Source organism: Lolium rigidum, unplaced genomic scaffold (assembly GCF_022539505.1).
Source record: "Lolium rigidum isolate FL_2022 unplaced genomic scaffold, APGP_CSIRO_Lrig_0.1 contig_17643_1, whole genome shotgun sequence".
NCBI classification, from domain to species: domain Eukaryota; kingdom Viridiplantae; phylum Streptophyta; class Magnoliopsida; order Poales; family Poaceae; genus Lolium; species Lolium rigidum.
Genome location: NW_025899908.1, coordinates 216,117 through 240,356, shown reverse-complemented (window position 1 = coordinate 240,356; position 24,240 = coordinate 216,117). Strand labels below are relative to the sequence as shown.

General features: G+C 45.4%; 3 protein-coding genes and 1 non-coding gene across 4 annotated transcripts; all 4 read left to right on the top strand.

The window, feature by feature from the left end:
* The first annotated feature begins 5,222 nt into the window (after positions 1-5,222).
* LOC124680485 (protein FLX-like 1) lies at positions 5,223-10,697 on the top strand. Its single transcript, XM_047215543.1, has 4 exons — positions 5,223-5,824; positions 8,154-8,326; positions 9,431-9,576; positions 10,447-10,697. The coding sequence occupies exons 1-4, from the start codon at positions 5,238-5,240 to the stop codon at positions 10,558-10,560; spliced, it is 1,020 nt and encodes a 339-aa protein (XP_047071499.1). The 5' UTR covers positions 5,223-5,237; the 3' UTR covers positions 10,561-10,697.
* Positions 10,698-11,430: 733 nt separating this feature from the next.
* On the top strand, positions 11,431-11,591 carry LOC124680490. The gene has a single exon (XR_006995520.1). It is a non-coding gene; the product is annotated as a U1 spliceosomal RNA (small nuclear RNA).
* Positions 11,592-15,175: 3,584 nt separating this feature from the next.
* LOC124680480 (multiple inositol polyphosphate phosphatase 1) lies at positions 15,176-20,451 on the top strand. The gene is given in 12 exon segments (XM_047215537.1): positions 15,176-15,397; positions 15,459-15,488; positions 15,490-15,576; positions 16,115-16,420; positions 16,695-16,853; positions 17,346-17,486; positions 17,563-17,619; positions 18,133-18,271; positions 18,400-18,504; positions 18,587-18,804; positions 20,103-20,144; positions 20,258-20,451. Coding segments are annotated over 12 exon segments (1,683 nt in total). The 3' UTR covers positions 20,435-20,451.
* A 498-nt stretch (positions 20,452-20,949) lies between these two features.
* Positions 20,950-23,343, top strand: LOC124680482 (phenylacetaldehyde reductase). Its single transcript, XM_047215539.1, has 6 exons — positions 20,950-21,116; positions 21,200-21,381; positions 21,486-21,674; positions 21,996-22,158; positions 22,739-22,925; positions 23,068-23,343. The coding sequence occupies exons 1-6, from the start codon at positions 20,984-20,986 to the stop codon at positions 23,210-23,212; spliced, it is 999 nt and encodes a 332-aa protein (XP_047071495.1). The 5' UTR covers positions 20,950-20,983; the 3' UTR covers positions 23,213-23,343.
* Positions 23,344-24,240: the final 897 nt, after the last annotated feature.

Sequence of the window (24,240 nt, the reverse complement as noted above, 5' to 3'; positions counted from 1 at the left end):
GGGGAGGAAAGGTGGAGTGGAGTAGACGATAGTGGGCACGAAACCTCACTGACCGACACCATGGCTCCCATCTCAAACCCTCAAAGTAGCCCAGAAATTGGAGGCACTTGTTTTTGTTGGGGCATCAAAAATAAAACATAGACTGATTGATCAGATCAATTTGTTTACAAGTAGCTACTGCACTGCATGCTCATTTACTTTTTTATGCATACCAGACATTTTTATTAATTTGTTCCGACAAAAATCATATACTAAAATATCCGAAGTCAGCAAGCACCATGTACACTCGGCAATGGGTGAAGAACATCACACGCACAAAGCAAAACATGAGCGCTCATTCAGTCTAGTAGACTCTTACCGAGCACACCATGCATGTGCTGCAGAAGCGTCGAGGAGCTCTCTTCCCGAGAATCCCATTCAGAAGAAAAAAGACATCTAAATGGCATATGCAAAAACGATGCATTCTACAAGGAAACGACACCAAGAGGCGCCGCCATCGTCGTCGCAAGTCCAAAACCGGCACTGGCTGGACCCTGATCGATGCAGCCACCCATCAAGGATGTGCATGACGGATCGAAGTTGTCGAACCTCGATTGAGAACCTATGGACCTAGATCGGGCCTAAACAACCCCGCCGACACACAGGTCATCGCCGGCGCCGCGCGCCAACAACCTTCCTTGTCGTTTGGAGGTGAAGCAACCTCCAGGTCGGAGCCCACCAGGCGTCCATTGCGCCACTGCTCCTCCAAATGTGTCGCGCCACACGCCTAAGAGCTACACCGTTGTGGTACTCGCCGGCTCCACCACATCCAGGCCCGAGGGTAGCGTCCCGCGCCACAGACCCTGCATGCGAGCAGAGTAAGCGCCATGCCGCCGCCAGCGATGGCCAAGCTTTACCTAACCCCTACCTCTGGTCGCGGCAGGAGGGGGAGAGGTTGGGGGATGCCGTCGGCGAGGGCTAGGGTCTCCCCCTTGTATACGGATTTTTTTTTTGGCAATTTATTGAACAAAGTTATAGCCAATAATGGTCACTAAAATATCCGAAGCCACCAAAAATACTCATATGTATAAAGTTTTGCTCGGCCACGCCATCTAGCAGCGATAGGGTGAGGAGGAGGGAAAAGTTGGGGGGCCGGCGGAAGGCTGGGGCTAGGGTTTCCCCTTATCTCCTCACGGGTTGCGAGAGGAAGGTCCTGAACCAACTCAAAAACATCAACACAGTGAGATCGCAGGCTCATTTACTGCTATATTAAGATTTAAGAAGCTCATTCCCGTACGTACGTGCAGATGTTGCTATCAAAACACGATAACCCCAGTTTGGTCAGTTCCCAACCTGGGTTGAAAAGCAGAAAACAGCTTCCGTTTCTTGCTCAATCTTTTTCTTTCCTTGTGTTCTTCCGTCAACTGAGATGAGCTCACCATCAACAGTCGCACATTCCAAATTCAAATCGGGGCAAAGGGGGATGTGTCCAGGGCACCAGATCCTGCTTCCACGTGACCCTACTACAGTACTACTACTCCCTGTTCAGGTTCAGCTGATGGACGCGACACAAGTTACACGTCTGCGATGATTAGTTCAGGGCCGGCGCTCTCGTTGCCGTTACTGGACCAGGCCGGGTAGATTGCAGTTAGTAGGTCTCACTGTCTCAGATCGATCGATGCTCGAAGAAGATGGCCGGCGATTAATGAAGTACTACGCCGGAGTACTGAGCTCGGACCACACCTTAATTTCAGGCCATTTTGCTACGCGCAGAAGAAGAAAACACCAAACATTAGAGCTAGCCCCCGCAATGCCTGTCCCAAAACGGCCGCACTTTTCCCCGAGATCGCGGACACGCGAGCCTAACTTTGTGTTGAGATCGATCGCGTGTGGAACTTCATTAGGCTTGGATCTTTTCTCCTTTCAAGATTAGGAGGCGCAAGGCGAGCCTAATATTGCTGCAATCACGGGCGGCGGACGTATACTACTCCGTGCGTGGTGGAGTAGGTCGATGAGAGGGTGACGGACCTGCTGCCGTTTCCACCCAAAAGCTTCGGTTTGCATTTTAGTATGTACATTTTCTCTCTCGCTGACGCTGACACGCTTCGCTCTTTGTTTCATTTTTTCGTAAAATTGGGCACGCTCACCAAAATTGTCTGGCAAGAGTGCTTCTTCAACAGCCCAGCACGCAGGGTCGGCAGAGCATTTGGAGCGCCGGCCGGAGAGAGTTCCACGACGGGACAGGTACTGCCGGCCAAACATTCAAGGCTACAGGGAATTTGGAGGGCAGCCGGCGTATCGTCACGACACGGTACGACTAAACTACCAACTGTCACGACAATGCCGCTTCACCAACATAAGAAACTTCACGGACGAGCCCTATGAACGTGGACATATAAGCTGTATGTGCCACGGGTGTGGTTTTTGGCCATCCGCACATGCGTAGCGTCACAAAGGTGACTAGGTGAGGCTTCCTTGTACATGTCTAACCATAAACATCTCATTGTCCCTCAAAAAGGTGTGATCAATCACATAACTAATGTGTACATGAGTAGATAACATATAATGAAGATGGAATATTGTTTATATGAAAAGCGGTAAGGTATTCTTTCCTACAAACTCACAAAACCGAACCTAGGGTTGCTGCTTCCACAAGGATTATGTTTTCTAATATTTCAAGGAATACTCCTTGCTAGTTACTCGACACCAAGCTTGATAAAAGATCGATGCAACCTGGTGATGAATAGGTAACCAAACTACATGGTGGAGCTTGCACTAAGAAAAGATGATTAATTGTCATATCATTGTGATGGAAACAGCATGGCTTATTATGGCCTAGAAGCTTCACTCAATTTTTTTGGTGGTTTTCTCGTTTAATACCTGCTAGCAGAAATGTACAGATTGTTGGGTTGGCTGCAATATGTTGGTCTATTTGGAAACTTCGAAATAGAGCTTGTTTTGAGAAGAAATTGATAAAATCTCCTAATAAACTAATCAGTTTGTCCACTGTCTTTATGAATTACTGGGCAGGTCTTCACAATTCACCTGATGAAGAAAACATCAAAGCTGGCGCCGACACCTTGCTTCGGTTGGTGACTGCAGCAGCTGCTGCCTCTTCAGCGCCCGAAGGTAGGCCTGTTAGGAGAAACCTGACGATTACTAATGCAGCAATAGCAGATCCTGATGGGGAGGACATGGAGATGGATGATGCAGATGCTTAACTCGTTTTCTGATGATTCTGATGCAACAATATCGAGCTTTTGTGTTTGTTGCGATCGCTGATGGGTTGATGACACTGACGCTGGCCATGTCTAGTGCTATGTTGGCTAGCTGGCATGTTGGCTTTTTCGTTCGATGTAAAAACTTTAAAGTTACCTCCGCCCCTGTAATGTCTCTATAACGCTAGCATTAGGCGCCGCCCCCCTCATGCTGTTTTCTTTTGCTTGTTACCAAAACTATTGTTGTTTTCGTTATCTCCTGGTAATGAAAATCGATCCCTTGGTTGGATCGCTTGGAGAAAAAAAATTATGCATCAACGCGATTGTCTTTTGCGCGCGTTTGTACATTCTAGACTATCACTTTCTTTTTACCTATTGAACTTAATTGTTGGTTTTTTCTCTCTCACGCGTGTGTGCTAAGTATTTCATTTAACAAATGTCAAATGGTATGAGGTTGGATATTATATGCAGAACATAGAAGAAGCCTAGTTCCGAGATCTTCTACACTGAACCTCAACATCACCCGGTGTCGCCATTCGACGTGGCTGAAGCATGTATTCAAGGGGGGCATGAGCAACCAAACCTAGAAATGGATGAGTGTTAATGTGTCACCATGTGGTGGAGAGTCGCCTGAAGGTTTGATGCCTGCTTATTAAACATTATTTAATTTAAATTATAAAAACATAATGTAACGCGAACTAGGCCAAAAAAAAGACAAAAAAAATTTAACAAGCATGAAAATGTAGTAACACGTTCCAAATTTAATAGGACCAATATGGTGTCGAAATAACATATCTTAGTCTTGTCACATACCCATTTAGTGGCTTACTTTCTTGTATCCAAGTGGAAGTGGGTACTGATCCAAACCCCTACCACGCATTCTCTGCCTACCGATTTCTAACTATCCATTTTCGCTCTCCACAATATTTGCGCTAATGTAAAGGATGATTATATATGAGAGATGGCATTATTGCACCCACATCGTTATGCCAGAGACAAAATGATGAAGGATAGAGCAACATTGAAATTTTGTATGCAGTTGTTCGATATTTGTACTAAACATTTTTACTTATCTTCATTTTTATGAACTTAAAATATTAACTAGCATAATTTTATTATTTTTGTTGTTTAGTTAGAATAACAAATCATGCAACATTGGTCATAGTTATTAGTAGGGATTATTTATTATATACTTTCTAATGTTTGTCAACGGATATATGTTCGACATGTGTTAAAATTAAACCATATTATATATAGTGTGTGTGCGCGCGTCTATGTGATATTTAACATTTAGTTATCTTGATGGACATCTATGAAATGCATATATCTTGTTGGGAGTTTCTGGTGTATGGTTATGAATGAAGAAATAAACTTTAGAGTTTATAAGGTATCTTGATGGACATCTATGAAATGCATATAAGTCTTCTTCATGTTGCTTCTCTTTTTTGCAAGGATCGGGCGCTGATGATTGTTCTATCGCCGACCTTATCTTCTCTTCTTGTGGTTGTGGCGCCTCCTCTCGCTGTGTCATGTCTCGCGCTCTCATCTCCAGTGTTGAGGAAGAAGATGTCATAGGGTGGTTGACGAGGGTGCTCCTCGGCAATGCCCACCATGAGGGGCTTAGGATTGATGGAATCCTGCTGGCTAGCACAAGAATGTTTTTTTAAACTATGTCGAAGAGGTTATGTTACTTTCTTGTTAAATCTCGATGACTAGGTGGGCAGAGAGCGCCGGCTCTGATACACCTGCTCGTGGATCGGTTTTCCATGAACTCACTAGTTCTAGTTTTCCACAGAAAGGCCTGTTTGAATCTCCACTGGCGAGCCCATATATATACTATCTAAACCAAGAAATTGCCAGTCCAGCCCAAATTACCCTAAAAAAACAAGTCCAGCCCAAACAAAGCCCAGGACGAAAGCTCGCGTATCTGTTCCAGCCTATTCTTCCCCGTTCCCCTCCGCCCTGCCCTCATCGCGTGCGTCGAACTGCCGATCAGTCCGACCCCAAACCCACCCGGCGACGCCGCCCGCCGCCGTCCCCATGGCAGCCCGCCGCGGCCCGCACGTCATCAGTCTCCACGACTCCGCCCCGGCGCTCCTCGGCCGCGCGCCGCAGCACCAGCAGCCCGGCGCCGACCACCGCGCCGAGTCCCCGCACGGCGCCCTCCTCCCCATCCCGCGCGGGGGCCCCGCGCCGCACCCCGCCGTGGCCGCCCTCGAGGAGCGCATCATCTCCAGGGACGTCGACATCCAGGATCTCCTCGTCGACAACCAGCGCTTCGCCGCCACCCACGTCGCGCTCCAGCAGCAGCTCATCTCCGCGCAGCACGAGCTCCGCGCCGTCTCGCTCGCCGGCAACAAGGCCCGCTGCGAGCGCGAGGACGAGGTCTGCGCCATCGCCGGCCAGGCCGCGCGCATCGAGGCCGAGGCGCTCGCCATCGCCGCCGCGCGCGCCGAGGTCGACCAGGTCCACGCCGACGTGCGGGTGCTGGCCGGCTCTCGCACCGAGCTCATGGAACGCGTCCGCGTCCTCCGCGAGCAGGTTGGGCGCGCGCAGAGCGAGGCGGCCAAGGCCGAGAACGTCCGTATGCAGATCGAGACCATGCGCAGGGAGATCCAAAAGGGCAGGTATTATCCGTCGGTTTAATTTCTTATTAGAATCCAAGGGCAAGCGGAGCGAATGTGCTTAGAGCGTTAAGTCACATTACCATAGTTAAATTAGACCAAAAAACCCTACTCCAGTTCATGCCATGACTCAGTTTTAGCACTCCTTTTGGATGATTCGTGTGGATTTTGTGAATGGTGTGAATGTGCTTAGAGCGTTAAGTCACATTAGCATAGTTAATACATTTTATTCCACAGAACCTCCTAGGGAATCTTTTCAGGGCAGTCATGCGCATCCAAATCAGCTCTTGTTGTGTTGATTCTTGAACTGCTACTATTGATTGGTTTGCTCAAGCAAGCCACTCTGTCCAAGGAAGCTTTTAGGTTGCTACCGTGTCAAGCATTAGGGTTATATACCTGATCAATGGTGCCTTGTTTTTTGATCTGAACATTGGTTATGTTCTCACAATTGAACCTTCCATACAATGTTTACATGAGTAGAAGTATGAACACTTGTGTCATTTTTGGATGTAAGACAGAGTTACTCAGGGGAATTGGTATAGCCTATAGATCGTTCCTTCTGTTCTGCTGGAGACTAGATATCAGATTAGCACCTGTGGTATTTCCACGGCAGTTTTGTAGGTTATTTGATTTTTTTACTGGAGGGTTTATGCTCACCTGCTTCTTAATTTGATAGAGGCTGCCACTGTTAACAACTTAGGAGCATAAGAGCTCTTTAATTTAGTATGTCTGCTCCTCTGCAAAATGTGCACCCAATTGGAGCAAAGAAAACCTTTTGTTCTTTGTAGGCAAGCATAATGCATGCCTTGACTGTATTTTCTATGTTGCATGGCTTAATGATTACAAATGAAACATTGGCCATATAGGATGTACTCCCTCCATTCCTTATTAGTTGTCGCTGATTTAGCACAACTTTGTACTAAAATCAGCGATAACTAATATGGAACGGAGGGAGTATGATGTATCAGACCGCAGTTGTTGAGGCGCATGAGCCAAGTGGCCTCATAGATTTAATATGAGGCAATGTTCAGTTAATTATTGCAGTTAGAGTTGTTGATAAGTGATTATCACGATTGCAATGCTATGGACACTTTTGGGGCCAGAGCTACAGCTATCCATTTCCTTAAGTTAACATATATTTTTTCAAAAGCTAGCTAAATGTTGTTAGTTGAGTTATGATTCAATTTGGTTTATTAGGGCTTTCCATGTTATACAAAGGGATTTTTTGTGTGTATCATTTTGGCTCAACAAAAGATGAAGAGAATTGCCCAGGCCTGATTATTCTGAGCATTGCATGCTGTGACCAGGGACAAGGCCCTCCATGGTCACGAGGGCAAGCCTCATTACCCCTACTGAAACCCTAATTCTGTTGAGCTCACAGCATGTGAAGGGAAATTTATATAGGGGTGCTAATCAGGGTATCCTTGTTTCAAATCCTAATGTATATGTAAACTATTAATGCCAGCATCTAGCCTAGACTGAGGTGGATAAGCCCGCGCTCATTTTGGTCCGAATACAAAATTTAGGTTCTAGCTCATGACAATCACCTCAATTCACCACCTAAAAATTAAGTGCTGTGTGGTTGCATGTCATGTTGTAAAAGAGCTAATTTGTACATCCATGAATCTACCACTGCATTCTACTCACCCATCTCAATCATTGTGTCATATAACTCCTTCAGGCTTTGTCAGCTTAAGGCATAGAATGGATATTTTCTAGAGCATATGATGTTGAAGGCATATAAAATTATGAGGGCCAGTGGAAGAGTGGTCTTTGGAAATAAATTAGTAGACACAGTTCTCAATGTATCCAAATCTTGTTAATTCATAGTCCAGTGGTCATCGACCAACGGAACATAAACTTTGCCCTGAGACAACCTTGCTGTTGCAAGGGACTTTCCACATCCACATCTTATTTCTGTTTTTTTCTGTCGCATAAACTTTTTCTTCATGCGTAAGAAGGTAGGAAGGATGAAAACACATTTTTGCTATAATGCTTTGATATTTCTGGTGATGTAGCTGCACGAGAGAGCAGGAAATTAGCATTTAATGATTCCTGGTCAATGCACTGCACACAAATGATTAAAATGTTAGGAACTCTATCAATTTAAGGTTCAATTACTCCCATCTGAGATTGATTGTTCTGGTAGCTAGCTAGGGTTATGGATAATTTATGATTCTCCTTCAGTCTCAATACAGATATTGTCCTTGTCACCCATTCATGGTCGAGCATGCTTTTCTCTGATTTTGGTTCTAATCTAGTTGGTCTTGCTCTGCGCGATCAGATTGGATCCACTCTCTTTCATTAATGGCCTTTCTTATAATGTTGGTAGGGCTGCGGTTGAATTCGAAAAGAAGGCGCATGCTGATAACCTTCAACAAAGTAAAGCAATGGAGAAAAATATGATTGCTGTGGCTAGTGAGATTGAGAAGCTTCGGGGTGACCTTGTAAATGCTGAAAAGCGGTCCACTGCTGTCACCACAGCACCAGCTGTAGCTAACCCTGGTACACTACTGAATCTTCTACCAGTCTAGTATCCTTTCCCTCTTCTGTATAAACTGATAGCTTTAAACGTATTACGTAATTATTTTAATTGGTGTATTTTAAATTCCATAGCTTATAAAATTACATGGCCAAATCCACCATATTTTGGAAAGCTTTGTTTTTAGCCCATAACAGCCAAGATGAAAAAAAAATATACTAAGATGAATGTTAGTTATAAGTTATAGTACTTAGCGAGGAGAAGGCTTAGCATATCAGCTATCATAGGGTTGCACCATCACACATTTACACTAGTTTTTAGCCCATAACGACCGATGTACAAAAATATACTAAGATGAATGTTAATTATTACCTCTGTCCATTTTTGGATGTCAAAATTTTGTCTAAATTCAAATGTATCTAGACATCTTTTAGTGCATAGATACATTTGAATTTAGACGAACCTTCCGACATCTATTAATAGACGGAGGGAGTATAAGTTATTGTACTTAGGGAGGAGAAGGCTTAGCATATCAGCTATCATAGGGTTGCACCATTACGCATTTACACTGGAAACTTCCTTCTAGCAGTTGTAGGGCCAGTTTAGTGTTGGGTTGTGTTAGCTATGTGAATCTGTACTAACCCCAATACAATTTTTTTCCTACTACCGTTAAAAAACGAGATGCTTTCGATTATTTATGTGAGAAGCTTAGCTATGTGAGCCTGCACTAAACTCCAATAAGATTTTCCTACTACCGTTAAAAGAGATGCTTTCGAGTATTTATTTGCAAAATTATAAAAAGGTACAAATATTTTTGAAAAGTCACCACGATGTCAAGCAAAGTTATAGAAATAGGCATATTGAGACTTCAGCTTACTATCTTGGGGACTGCACAATCCGATTTCAGTTTGTCCAAATCCTAGCTGTGGGGATGGATGATAAGCCAGCCGTTTTGCCCATCTTCAGCTTTTAGCCCGGACAAGCTGATGCTGAAGTTACGCCAAACAGGCTTCACTTCAAATACTTCTTGCTGCCAAACAGGCTTCACTTCAAATACTTCTTGCTTCAAACTTGTTCGTTTTCTTGTGCCATCGTTTTGAATCAGTTCTTTACAATCCTATTTTCAGGGTATGCTGCTCCATATGGCAGTACAGATGCAACATATGGCACCGCATATGGCAATCCTGAGGCAGCATATGCTGCAACATACGGCAGTGCTGAGGCAACTTATGCTGCGACATATGTCAATTCTGATGCTTATAGCACGAATCAGGTTTGTCAACTAGCTTTATCATTGTGCTCTTATTTCCTTTTGGTATTAGTTACAGTGTTTTGTGCCTAGATTGTTGCAGATGTAAAAATTGTGTAGTATATCGAGTTCAGAGATTCGATTATTGATCTCGTTTTCCAGTTTTTGTGTTAGTGGTATAACTTCTTTATCATTTTGGTGATTTATAGTCTATCATATTTCTTTTGTTGTTTATCATCTACAGTATGTATGTTGATGTTCGATCTGTTGTAGCCCTTAATATGGGGTTTGCATTTCTTCCACACATTGAAAATTGTCGTTTCCACTCCTTTAACATGGGGTTTGCATTTCGTCCCACATTGAAAATTGCTGTTTCCACTCCTTTAACATGGAGTTTGCATATCTTCCTGAAACACTAAAAAATGTGGTTTCCTCTTTTCGTTGTTTATTGCCCTGGGGACCTATGAAATGCAGTACTGAGGTCAATGAGATTCTGAAAGATTTGTGTGATTTGTAGTATTTCTGCAGTTTCATTTCCTCCCTGTAAGAAGCGGTATAGAATAACAATGGTTAGGTAGACCTGTTGCGTCGTTTGTAGTTATGGATCCCACTCATTTGTACCTTCTCTGGTCTATGTCATTATCTGAAACTTAGTTTTTGCCAAATAACATTTTCACTGAAGTCATAATAACTCAAAATCTGCATTGCCCAAACCCAGTCAAACATGTTTACATAAGTCGATTAATACTGGTGATTGAGAAAAAAGCAAATAGATAATATAATATTTGGGATTAATTTTACAGAGAGAAGGTCTTTCTATGTCCTCTCACTAAAATAGGCAGGGATATTCCCAGTGACCTTTGCATAGTACTGATATTGTTCTTCTTTTTACAGGCTCATGCTCGCACTGATGGCAATCCTCATTACATGGCTCAACCGGTCCACTATGCGCAGTATGATGGGCAGCAGCAGCAGCAGCAGCAGCAACACACCAACGTGCAAAGATGAATGCTGACTGAGGGTATCTTTGACCTGGTGTGCGATCTTCTTAGGCTTCTCCAGTGTAAACGGGTAGATGCAGGATGCACCGAATTATGGTAGATAGAGGGATTCATCGCATGGAAGCGCTGAATATGTTGTTATACTCATTTCCCTGAAATGTACAAGCTGGTAGTTTGGATTCAAATCTTTCTAGAAATTCTTGATGTCCGGTCCTGATAACCCGTGAGCTAGTCGTGTTGAGAAAATGCATTTCGGTGGCCCTTGACAGGGATTCTTATGATTTGCACATGTAGTGGTGAGGTGGTTTGTACATACATTTAGTGGATGATCTTTAGCAAGTCGTTATGTTTCTGTTGTTGCTCTCTTGTTGTGCATTCTGCAAAGCTCCATCTTCTACTTTTAGAGTTTTCATGTTAGTAGCGTTTGTTAGTAGCGTTTGTTTGTCTGATGGTTTCATGAAGTGAAAACAACTTGGTGCTAACAGGAGTGTCTTGCCCGTGTTCAGCAAAACTTCTTCGTACTTCTTGTGTAACATAAATGTGAAAGAAAACTGGTTTTGTGAAGAAAATTCAGGCCATGTTTTAGGCTGCTTGACAAGAGATGGATAGAAAGAGAGAGAGAGAGAGAGACGAGTAAAGAAAAAGTAAGGCTTCGCAGGCGACGTTTTGTCCAGCACTCGCCCATGATCCAGCTCTTCCCTCAGGGCCCAATATAAGATGTCCCTTGAAGCCCAGCTATCTCGCCGGCCCACACTGGCTCGTGTGCGCGCACAGACGCAGGGGCAGGGATCCCTTCGTTTAGTCCCACCTCGGAAGTCGATGAAGGTTTCGCTGCGTGGTCTTGCTATAAAACGAGGTCGAGGTGCAGCCTGGTTCCATACTTACCTGGACGGGGTCGACGGGGGATCAAGAAGCCTCGTGGCCTAGGCTAGTGGCCCACATTGCACTTGGTCGGTGCGCTGGCTTACCATCTCCCCAAGCGGGAGAGTGGACGTCATAATTTGTGCTAGAGGGGGTACGTGTTCGCGCGGCCCCTGCCAATTCTTTGAAATTAAACTTTGGTCCATTGGTCTGTTTACTTTCTTGGACTAGTCGTTTTTTTTTTGCATTGGAGTCCTCAGTTTGGTTGTGTTATAGGAATCTGTTTTACTGCGTGTTTTACAACTGCGTTTCCTCGTTTTTCAGTTGCTTTTGAAGGTTTGCCGCTTCCTTTGGTTCCCCTCTTCCTGTTTTAAAATCAAAACGGATTTGGTGAATGAAGAATCGTGACGTCAAACTTCTTCATAGCAACAAAGACGCTTTGCTTCAGAAACTGCAAATGGAGGCCTTTCACTAAAACCTTTTTTTTCTCGAAAAAAACGAGAATAATATTTGCAACTTCAAAAAAATCAGAACGAAAATTCCAGGTGTAGAACTGTAGATAATGTTGAACTCTACCACTGTGTTTCTAGTATACATAGAAAAAGAGATAAATCTACTACCTCTGTTTGAAAATAAGTATATCAGTTTTATCTAAACATCAATCTGTCTAGATAAATTTTAGTTGTAGATACGTATCCACAGAAATTAAAACACTTATTTTAGGATGGGGAGTAACCTAATTTTAAGTTTTGGAAATATGCACTTACCATCACCTGATCCATACATTTGTCGGTTTTATGTGAGACTGCCTCTGTTTGAAAAAAATAGTACCCTAATTTTGCCTAGATATTGATCTATCTAGATACATTTAGTTGTAGATACATACATATCTACAAAAGGTAAGACACTTATTTTAAGGCGGAGGGAGTAAGAAATTTAAAGTTTTGAAAATGTGCACTTGGCATTACACCTGATCCACACATTTGTTGTTTTTTACCAGATTAAATACATCGAATTTCGGAGTGGTTTTTTGCACACTAGTAAATTTCATTATTAACTACATTTGAAATTTTGTTCCAACTTTTTAAAACTATTTTAGATGCCATTTTTTTGAATATCTTACAAAATGGCTACATTTAGCTCGGTCAATTTGTTCATGTCCCGCTTTGCCTATAGCAAATTTCAAGCTTCCGTGAGAGCTGGTTAGTACATGAAAAAGATAACATCAAGGGTGGCTTGAGGTGCGGGAGCGCACGCTGCCCGCCTCGGTTTGAATCTGGATTCGATAGGGATGCTCACGGCAGGGCCGTACCTACGAATTTGGAGGCCCTGTGCAAAATCTAATATTCGCTTCGTCTAGTAGAAATATTCAAGTCATAGCTTACACCACTGAATTTCGGTGAATTTGGTTTTCACGGGTAGACATTCATAATTTTATATGAATTCTATTGAAATCTAACAAAATATATATCTTAATTAAGTGAAAAATTATTTGAACGTGTGTGCACTATTGTTATCTGAAATAATTTGAGATAAAGGCAATTGTTTGAGTAAATGAATGAATTGTTGATATTAAGTTGAAATTTCATCTAGGGTGAGCCCATAACATTTTTCTCCAACACTTCCGGAGTACCTCTGGTTGAAGAAAAGATGAGGTCCTAGGATCGGTAGTTTTGTTGAATAGGGGAGACGAAGAAATGAGAGGCCTGCCGAGAGAGAGGGGTTGGGGCTAGCGTGTGGGTAATTGATTGGCTGGTTGGGTTTCCTAGGGGAGCAAGCAGTCGTAAAAGCAGCAAACTAGTACGTACATTCACTTGATCAATGCTACTAAATGGATACTTAGCAGAAATTTTGGAGGCCCCAAATCAAATGGGGCCCTGTGCAAGCGCACATGCTGCACTTGCTTGTGGTACGGGCTTGGCTCACGGAGTTTTTCTTCCAAAAAAAAGTTAACATGTGCTAGTGCCTTGGTTGATCTCGAATTTTTAAGTTTGTGAGACAGATTAAGCTGGAGAAATCAGCTGCGGCATTTCAAAGTACCAGAAGCGATGACACGCAAAGTAGGCACCATCACCTAACCACGGCAGCGTATTTGTGACCAAGTTTGAGTCTTCTCTCCCCCCGCGTCGCCCTCCTCTGGCGACAAGGGGGGAACCCTAGCCGCCGCCACACCTCGCCCCCACCCCGTCTCTCCCCTGCTTCGCCGCCGCCGGAGGGGGCCCGGCAAAGCCGCGCGCGCCCCAAGGAAGGTGGCGGCGGGGCGGCTTCTTCCCTCCCGCGGCCCTGGTGAGAAGGAGCTCACTTGGGCGCGGCGGCTGGTGGCGGCGCGGCGACGGGAGGTGGGCGTGGCGACGGACGACAGGCGCGGCGGCGCTCCTGGCAGCGGGCGGCGTGTGGTGGATGTGCGGGGCCGAGGGGCTGCTGCTGGTGGCGGCGGGAGGTGCGGGCCGTCCGGGCCCGATCTGGGCCGCGTCTTGGCGGCGCGGCGGGCTCTGCAGCGGTGGGCGGGCGCGGCGGCAGGGTGCTGTGTCTGGGGCGCGGTGCTGCCTCGCGTTGTGAGGTGCTGCGTCCCTGGCTCTGGCCCTGTCCCTCTCCGGCAGCGTGCGGAGGACGGCCGGCGGTGGTGCTGCCCAGGGCCGAGGCGGGTGTGGCGGCCACGGTGGAGATGGGGGATGAGGGTTGAAGGTGGGTCTGGCCAAAAGCACGATGCAAGATGGCGCGACAAGCTCCGGGCTAATGCCTTGTCCTCGGTGGTCGGCCGGCCGGCAGCTGGCCGAGGCCGGCGATGGCGACGGCTTCGGGCGCCGCTTCCTTCTTGAAGGTATCGCCGTGGGGATGTCTTGCCATCTTGTCTGGAAAGCTCCGGGGAAATCCCTAGATCCGCCATGATCGGTCGATGGCGGCGCTTTTGTGTCGTCTCCCCTCTTGAGGGCATCGATTTGGAGCCGCTAGGCCGGAGGGACCCGTGGATGATGGTGGGTGTTGGCGTTGTGGGCTGTGTGGCAACGATGACAATGGTGAGTGGATCGGAGGCTGCGGCATGTCCTTCGTCACCCCTGCCGTGATGGTGAAGTCGGAGCTGCGAGGCGACTTGTGGCAACGATGCCACTTGATTGGTGTCGGTGCAAGGCATGCAACTTCCTCCTATGAAGGTCGCGATTGAAGTCGGAGCCGCCTCCTCGACGCGCTTGGGGGTCGACCGTTTGGCATGGGCCGACATGGGCTTCGATGTCATTCGCGGCGGCGAGGGTCTCGGTGGCGGTCGTCTAAGGTGAAGTCGGAATCGCTGGCTCGTGGAGGAGTGACGACGATGACGCTCGATGGCATCCTCAACGAGGGTCGTTCTTCTCGATGACGTGTGTGCTTCATTTGGGTAGCCAGGTTGGCCGGGGTGCTCAGTGTGTGTTGTTGGTTTTCGCCCGAGTTTCTCCTAAAAATTGGGCACTTCGGTTTTCGGCCGGTTTCCCGCTAATAAACTGGCCAAATTCTGTACTTCTTCTCTATTAATGAAAATGGCAAGTCTTTTGCCTCGTTTCAAAAAAAAAAAAAACAAAGTAGGCACCACGCGCCACGCCACGCGGCAGGCCTTTGCACTTTCCTAAAAGCCAGCACGACGCGCAGCACTCAATCCCAGCCGTCCAGCGCGACCCGACCGTCCAGATCGCCCGCGGGACGTGTCACCTGCCGACCGCCTACATTGCCGGCTCGGTCGCCGTCTCGAAGGCTCGAACCACCGAATCGGAAGCAAATCGCCGCTCGCCATGGCTCCGGCCACGTCTCTCCCCTTCCTCCTCCTCCTCGCCACGCTCCTCGCGGCCGCCCCCCTCTCGCCGGCGGCCGAGCCCGAGGAGTTCGATGTCCGCCGCCACCTCTCCACCGTCACCAGGTACGCACCCCCCGCTCCCGTCCCTCTCTGCGCTCTCCAACGGCCGCCCGATCCCCGGCCTGCTCGCCGGTGGGTTTGTGGCGGACCGAGGTTCGAGGTACCCTCGGACGGGAGGTGTTTGTATCATGGTGTGTGAGGCCGGAGATAGAATGGTATAGGGTTTAACCCCCCTTGGTGATGATTTTTTGCAGGTACGATGTGTCCAGAGGGTCCAATAGTGCGGTCGCCGCTCCGTCTATCTCGGACGAGTGCCGCGTGATCCACCTCAATCTCGTCGTAAGTTTCATCCCCTGCATTTTACGATTTCCGAATGACATTTCGCTACCCAGCCCTAGTGTATACCGCTACATGTTTGTCGAGTACTGTGTGGAAGTGAATGGAATTAAGTAGTAAGCAATCGGAGTATTTAAGTTTTGCCGCAGTACACATATGAACAAATGATGACAAGTTGACAACTAAACCCAACTAAGCTATATGTTATTCACGGCATCAATAGAAAACCCACCATTTTTGGAGGTCCTACTTATTTTCATTGGCTTCGGAATAGTAGAATAATTAGGAATGGGAAAATCTAAGTTAATGATCAATAGGTTTGGATAAAGAATTTAGGAAGGATATTCTCATACTGACACAATACAAGGACAAGTATATGCGAAATCTATCCTTTTTTAGTTAAAAGTTTTCTTCCAATCCAATTTTTCCCTTTAAAGTTAAAGAATTTCATTAGTTAGCATATAGTTTGCTCCGGAAGTATGCTTCCTCATTGACTAGGATAGAATTGGCTGAGTTAATTTTCAATCATTTTGTTCGACAGGCGAGACATGGGACTCGTGCTCCTACCAAAAAGAGAGTCAAGGAGTTGGACAGGTTGGCAGCACGGTTGGGGGCTCTAGTAAATGAGGCAGGACAGGGACCTGACAGTGAGGCTGTAAAGAAAATTCCATCCTGGATGAATACGTGGGAGTCGCCTTGGAAGGGCAAGGTCACAGGGAAAGGGGGTGAGCTGGTTAGCGAAGGCGAGGAGGAGCTCTTCAATTTCGCTAACAGAGTGAAGGAGAGATTTCAAGACCTGTTTGATGAGGAATATCACCCCGAGGTGTTCTCAATAAGAGCAACCCAGGTAAGCTCAATATCTTCTCGCCATACTTAACTTAACGACCAGAATTTACGATTCTTAGTTGTGCTGCACTGCTCTGTTCATCATCAGATGAATGGGAAATACATAATAGCATTTCGGAGAACCTAGCTTGCTGAGTCTCATTTTTGTAAACAAACTTGTTTAGAATCCAACATTGTTGATGTGTCAGTTGATGATTTCCAGTTCAGTTACAAATGTTGTTGAAAATTTACCGCCGCACAGTATGGTTACTTATTACTGTGTGCTTGAGATGCAGGTTCCTCGGGCATCAGCTAGTGCAGTAGCATTTGGTTTGGGGCTACTTTCTGGGAAAGGAAAACTTGGAGCAGGCAAAAACCGCGCTTTCTCTGTTCTGAGTGAGAGTTGTGCAAGTGATATTTGTCTGCGATTCTTTGACAGCTGTCAAACATACAAGGTACTATTTAGTATTTATTGTAGCAGTAATATGTTGAGAAATAAAGAACACAAAATTCTGACGTTTTTAGTCCTTTTGGTTTATTGCTCACGTTTGTAGCTGAAAGAGAGACTAAAATTGCCTGTTGCGATGCAAATAGTGCTTTGTGTTGGCATGTTGCATTAAGCACTAATATTACATATCCTGAATATGTGTAATCAATCTGCACTTGTACCTTTATGGACTTGCGCTTAGTCTCTCATGCTTTGCTGCATACTCTCTTCTGCTTCCACCTGTTGGTTAGGTAGTTTGTATGTTGCACAGCAGTTTTTGTTCCTTCATTCTTCATTACATAAATGGCATGCTCTAGCTGCTCTCATTTAAATAATTCTCGTAGGCAGAGTTTATGGTAGTTTTGTATGCTATACATGGTATCTTTTCTTCGTTTGTACAACTGTGGCCTTTCCATGGTGCTATTTTGCCCAAAACTAATAACCACAATAACATGTTCAGGACTACAGGAAAAGAAAGGAGCCCGATGTTGACAAGCAAAAGGAACCGATTCTGGAACAAGTCACGTCTGCTTTAGTCAACCGTTATCGTCTAAATTTTACAAAACAAGATGTTTCTTCCCTCTGGTTCCTTTGCAAACAGGTATGTAGTTTCCTGGTGGGAGATAGAGTCTAGTGTGGCATATGGACATTTTGTGACTTGGCTGTTCTTTTTGCAGGAAGCATCTTTACTGAATATTACCAATCATGCTTGTCAACTTTTCAGTGAAGCTGAGGTAGGGTTCTGTCAGATTTCAGAGTTTCTTAAACAATTTCACCACTACAACTCTAGGTCAAATTAGTCTCTGCCCTGTCTGCATTCAGTTAGGCGACATACATTCAAATTAGTCTTTTTGTAGGAGATCTGTATACAGATGATTCGAGGACATGGTTCTCTTTTAGATTTCATAAGAATCATAAGTTCAGTTACCTTTATATCTTAATAGAATGATACATCCCAGAAGTTGGTTAAGTTTGTCACAGTTCGAAGATGAAATTATTGAGTCAGGTTCATTTCTCAATTCAATCATACATGTGTTGCAAGCTTCTGACATACAACTTTAGTTTCATGTACTTCGTTTGAACTCTCAAGTTCAGACAGTTACTCGCTTCATGTAGGTGCCCGTTTTGTCAAATACTTAAATTGGAAGACTTGAGACACATAAAGACTCCTTAGACAGTTGTAGGTTCTCAAATTAACGACGTGCTTTGATTTGTCCTATTAATGCTAACGAATCTTGTTTGTTCAGGTTCAATCTCTAGAATGGACAGACGATTTGGAGGGTTTTGTGCTCAAAGGTTATGGTGAGTCGATAAACTATAAAATGGGATTGCCGTTGCTCAAGGATGTTGTCCAGTCAATGGAGGACGCAATCACAGCTAAAGAAGGTAACACTATGTCACCACCTTCCATGTTCTGAAGCAGCGATAATGTAGTGATCAGTACTGTAGATACCATTACAAATGACGATGATTGTCAAAACTACAGACTGAAAATTTAATTCTTGGAATTGTAGAAAATTATCCTGATGGTACATACGAGAAGGCAAGGCTCCGATTTGCACATGCAGAAACTCTTGTTCCTTTCACATGTCTTCTTGGTCTTTTTCTTGAAGGATCAGGTATGGCTCCTATTTTAGACTCTGTCCACGCATGATGTTTTTCCATGAATTGCACATTTGATTTTTTTTGTTTTGCATCAAGATTTTGAGAAGATACAGCGGGAGGAACCATTGGATCTACCTCCGATGCCACCACAGAAGAGAAACTGGAAGGGCGGCCTTGTAGCACCTTTTGCTAGTAACAATATGTTGGTTTTACACCAATGCCCTGGCAAAACTGGTGACAACAGGATATCCCAGGGTCAAAACAGCTCGTACTTTGTGCAAGTTCTACATAATGAAGCTCCAGTTTCAATGCCAGTAAGACTATATACGTTTGCAATTTTCTGTGCTTTATCCACTGACCCATTCTTTTTCCTAGTGTAAATTTTCTGAGGCTTTTAATTTGCCGTAATCAATGGTTACAAGTTTTGTTTTATTTTGCAATTCGTCTTGTGGGTCCTCAGGGCATCTCTCAAGTTTGAGCCAAAACCAACCACCGCGCCATTAAACATGATTTAGTATGCTTTACTCAGTGGTAACAAGTTTTGTTTTATTTTACAAATTGTCCTGTGGGTCCACTAGGTTCTCTCTCAAGTTTGAGCCCACTAACCACCGCACCATTGAACATGCTTTAGTACAATTTATTAGGTGATCCAAAAAAAATTGTAATTTGCCATTATTATCTAGTAATATTATGAAATCATCGAATACATGCCAGTGCCCCACAAACTAGGCAACATTTACGGCCGGTGCTGCCTAGACCATGTTCATGCTTCTCCATGCATCTGGCTAGCTGGCTAGTGCTCTGTTTTGGTGCCTACTGTAAAATTTATTAGGTGTTTAATTCGCCTTACTATATGGTTACACCTTTTGTCACATTTTACAAATCATCTTGTGGGTCCTTTAAGGTCTCTCTCAGGTTTCAAACCACTAGCCGCTCCATTGGATGCGCTTTGGTAGAACTTCATGATTTGATCCGACATTTCATAAAGCAAGGCGTATATTTTTAGTCACAAGTCAAAGCACACTAAGTTTGACCAAAGATATACACAAAATATCAATATTTATGATAATTAATAAATACACTAAGAAAATACATCGTATGGTGGATCTATTTATACGGATTTGGTAATGTACTGTTCATATTTTTGTCTCTAAACTTAGTCAAACTTAGATAATGTTGACTTTTGACCAAATTTATATGCCTTGTTTTATGGAATGGAGGTAGTAGTATTTTGGAATCACAGAATATGTACCAACGTACCATGAACTAACTTACTTGAAAAGTAAAAAAAATGGCTTACTTTGCTAAACAATGTTTTTGTCTGCTACTCAGTAGACCATATGCACTCCCCTCCATGCATCTGGCTGTCTAGTGCTCTGTTTTGGTGCCTACTGTTTTTGATATTTCCGGTAGATGGAAAGATTCCTTTCTCTCTCCTCTTTTATCCGAATCTCAAAGCACAATGGACGGTGACGGAAACACGCACACCCATGCGTGGGTGTACAAAATCCACTCTCGGAATGTGCTCTGTTTTTTTGCTTACTGTGTGTGATATTGGGAAGTCCCCTATTTTGACTATGTTTCCTCCCCTTTTGGTGGGCTACCAATGCAGGGCTGTGGCAACAAGGATTTCTGTCCATTTGAGGAGTTCAAGGTAAATACAACAGCGACTAATGTTCTACAAGTATTATATGTTCAGGAAGCAAAATCTGCATTTCCTCTAGTAGCGATCTCTGATGAACAGCATTTCTGATTATGTGCTTGCAGGAAAAGATAGTCCAGCCGCACCTGAAGCACGACTTTGACATGCTATGCAAGATAAAGAAGCCAGATGCAGCACAGGAGCCATCGTCCTTCACCTCCAAGTTGTCGAACTTCTTCCTGGGCCTGTTCTCACGGAAAGGGTACGTTGTCAACGCAGAAGATGTGAAGACGGAGCTGTAGACGCTTTATTAACTGGCCAACGGCCCCGTGCTCCTACAAACGGGACTGACTTGTGGGCAGGCACTAACCTACGGTGTTTTTGTACCTAAGTGTGATGACTGATGAACTGATGAATGAGCCCATATCATACCAGGCTTTCACTGATGTCCTTGCTCTCGGAGAAAATGGTGTAAGCTGATCATGTAACATCTGTCTTATGCATATCTTTCCACAGTTGCGGTAGAAGTTTCCACTGCTGCCTTGCTGTGCCGCTCTCCACGTTTTAAACTGTTTCATGTGAGATCCAAGTGCCGTACGTGTCCCCCGATAATATCTTCTTTGAACCGTCGACGAAAACGACTACTCCGCAGCTGATGTGTGTGTGTACTATGAACACTGATGTGTTACACTAGTACAGAACAGTAGCTTTCTTGTCGGTTTTGAAACTGGTACCATGCGCATCCATACAATCTCGTTTCTGGTAGCCACCCCATCACTCGATTGTCGCGCACCAGGATACATATCTCGTGCACACTCACGTGATCACTCACAGTCCAAGGAGCACCACACATGGCGACTGAAGGAACTGAAGCCAAGGGGGAGACGGTGCTGGTCACCGGCGCCAGCGGCTTCATCGGCTCCTGGCTCGTCCGCCTCCTCCTCGCCCGCGGCTACTCCATCCACGCCGCCGTCCTCAACCCCGGTCAGTGCTATGTTGTGTTCGTCCGCTTCTTTCTTGGGACCAATGCGGCCGAGCTCGCCCTTGATTTGGTTGGCATGGCGCAGATGACAAGGCCGAGACGGACCACCTCCTCGCGCTCGCCGCTGCGGCCGGCGACAAGGACCGCATCCGCTTCTTCCGGTGCGACCTACTCGACGGCGCCGCCATGCTCGCCGCCGTCCGGGGCTGCTCTGGCGTGTTCCACCTCGCCTCTCCCTGCACTGTCGACCTCGTCCTCGACCCCCAGGTACCGTCCCGCGTGCTCCATTATTGACGGTCCTGCCATTGCCGCGTCGGCCCTCTCGTCTCCTCACACTCTCCGGCGGTGTCTGCCCCGTTACTTGGTCGCAGAAGGAGCTGGTGGTGCCGGCGGTAGAGGGGACGCTCAACGTGCTGCGCGCCGCCAAGGAAGCCGGGGGAGTGCGGCGGGTGGTGGTCACCTCCTCCGTCTCCGCCCTCGTCCCCTGCCCGGGGTGGCCGGCCGGCGAGGTCCTCGACGAGCGCTGCTGGACCGACATCGACTACTGCGACAAGAACGGGGTGAGATTACATGATCACCTTGGTAACATATCTGAAGCGAAGGACATGGAAACGGTTCTCTGCACCCTGTAGTCAGAGCAGTTTCTTACCGTACAAGTGCATAGTTTGTTTGGCGAAATGAAAATACGAGACCTCCAGATGCAGGAGCAGCTTAGTTCAGTTATGAAGATGCCCGAATGATCTAGCTTTTGCTCCTTTTGATTCTACTGGATCACTGAGTAGAAAGTTGCACATAAAAGCAACATGTAAAATTGTCAAGATGCAAAGCATTTTTCTGCTGAAAGCTTGCAGTTATCTCAGGTTCTATCCTTTCTTGGATAGGTTTGGTACCCTGCTTCAAAGGCGCTCGCGGAAAAGGCAGCATGGAAATTTGCAGAGGAGAATGGACTGGATGTGGTGACGGTCAATCCGGGCACTGTTTTGGGCGAGATGATTCCGCCAAAAATCAATGCCAGTATGGCCATGTTTCTTCGCTTACTTGAAGGTACGCGTATTGGCTATTGCAGCGTTTGATGATCATATAGTTCAAGATCTGATTGATAGTTAAATTTAGTCATTTCATAGCCCTTCTCGAAAGTTGGCTGATGGAACAGTAATATTGTTTCCAAACAGTTACGTGTGAGTCATGAACGGCAAACTGAAGCAGGGGCAGTTCATGCACTTGTACAAGCTGAACACATATTATCTCTGATGAGACCTTCACATTTTGATTGATAATCTCAGCTGTAATGAATATTCTGCGGTAAATATTAGAGTAGAACTGCATGTTATGTCACCTCTGAATCCAGATGGCATAGAAAACTATACTCCCTCCGTTCGCTTTTAATCAACGTGGACTGAGTTCAGCACATGTCTGTACATAGTGTATTGTCCGCGTCGATTAAATCGGTTCAGAGGTAGTAGATCACAAAATCATCATACATTTGTATTCCACACCGTGATAATGGAAATTACCTGCATTTGCTATTCAGAAGGCCTTTTCTTGTTCAGTTTAGTGTGTGGTTGCTACCAAGTGCTATGATAAAAGGAAACACCTTCTTAACACACCTCTCTGCATACGACAGGTTGCACAGAGGAGTATGCAGATTTCTTCATCGGGCCAGTGCATGTGGAAGACGTCGCACTAGCCCATATTCTGCTGTACGAGAACCCATCGGCATCCGGGAGGCACCTCTGCGTGGAGCCCATCTGTCACTGGAGCGATTTCTCGGCGAAAGTCGGCGAGCTCTACCCTGACTACAAAGTCCACAAGTAAGCAACTCCTCAAACTGCAAAGTGAACACATATACAATATTGTTTGGAGCACAAGACTTGCAAACAGTTCAACTCCTAACTGGCACGATGACTGAACGGATCCTTGTCGCGTCGCTGGCCCCTTTGGTTTTGTCGGCAGATTTCCTGAGGACACGCAGCCTGGGCTAGTGAGAGCGGAGGCGGTGCCGAAGAAGCTAATGGCGCTAGGTCTGCAGTTCAGTCCCTTGGAGAAGATCATCAGGGACTCTGTAGAGAGCCTCCGGAGGAGAGGATGCATCGCTTGATGGTTGGATCACTACCTGTATCTCCTTCTGTTGTAGGTTCATGATCATCCTTACTCAGAGATGTGTGTTGTGCCCAGCCGAATGCCTACGTGGATGTTACTATTATGCAATAACGACTGGTTGACCTACTAGCACACCTCTCTGCTCAGACACTGATTCTTCTTCCTAGTATTTTTTTTTAGGAAAAGCCACACGGCATGCTTTATTGATTCCCAAATATAGTTACATCGTTATGAGCTTAGTAAATAAAAAAGCTAGGGGGATCATCGTCCCAAATACAATCCAAATGCTCAGTAAAACTATGCCTAGCTAGCTCATGGGTCACTTCATTGGCCTCCCTATTACAATGCTCAAACCTGATTTCTCTAAAACTTGTTGAAATAATTTTACAATCATAAAAAATCGCCGCTGATGAGGTTGCAGAGAAACCACCGTCATTCAATAACTTGAGAATGTTCTGATTGAATTATCACCTTGTTGCACCCTAAGTGTTGAGCCAAACTTAAGCCTTCCCTCACCGCATAAGCTTCCACCATAAATGAGTCAGCAACAAACGGTAGTTTCTTACACTTAACAGCTATAAACTTGCCAAGATAATCTCTAGCAACAACACCCAGACTCCCACACCCTTGATCAATATCATATGCATCGTCAACATTGAGTTTTATCAAGATGATAAAACTCAATGTTGACGCTGCAAATGGCGGTGTTCAGAGCCATTGAGTTTCTGCATGAAGAACCACATATGATATGCAGCCACATTCCTATTCACCAGACCTCCTAGACACGGGATTAGACCATGAAGAACCCTCCAACCAAATATTTTGATCTTCGCCGGTACTTGAAGGCGCCATAATCTTTTCCAAACATCACTCCCATGTGCTCCACCATTATCCATAGTATATGGATTATGTCGACCGAATTGGTACTCACATTCCACATGATACGTGGATCTAATAGTGAACAAACCAGTTTTGGTTAAGTGCCAGGCCACAAAGTCCAAAGTCCTGCATACCCGAAGGTGCAAT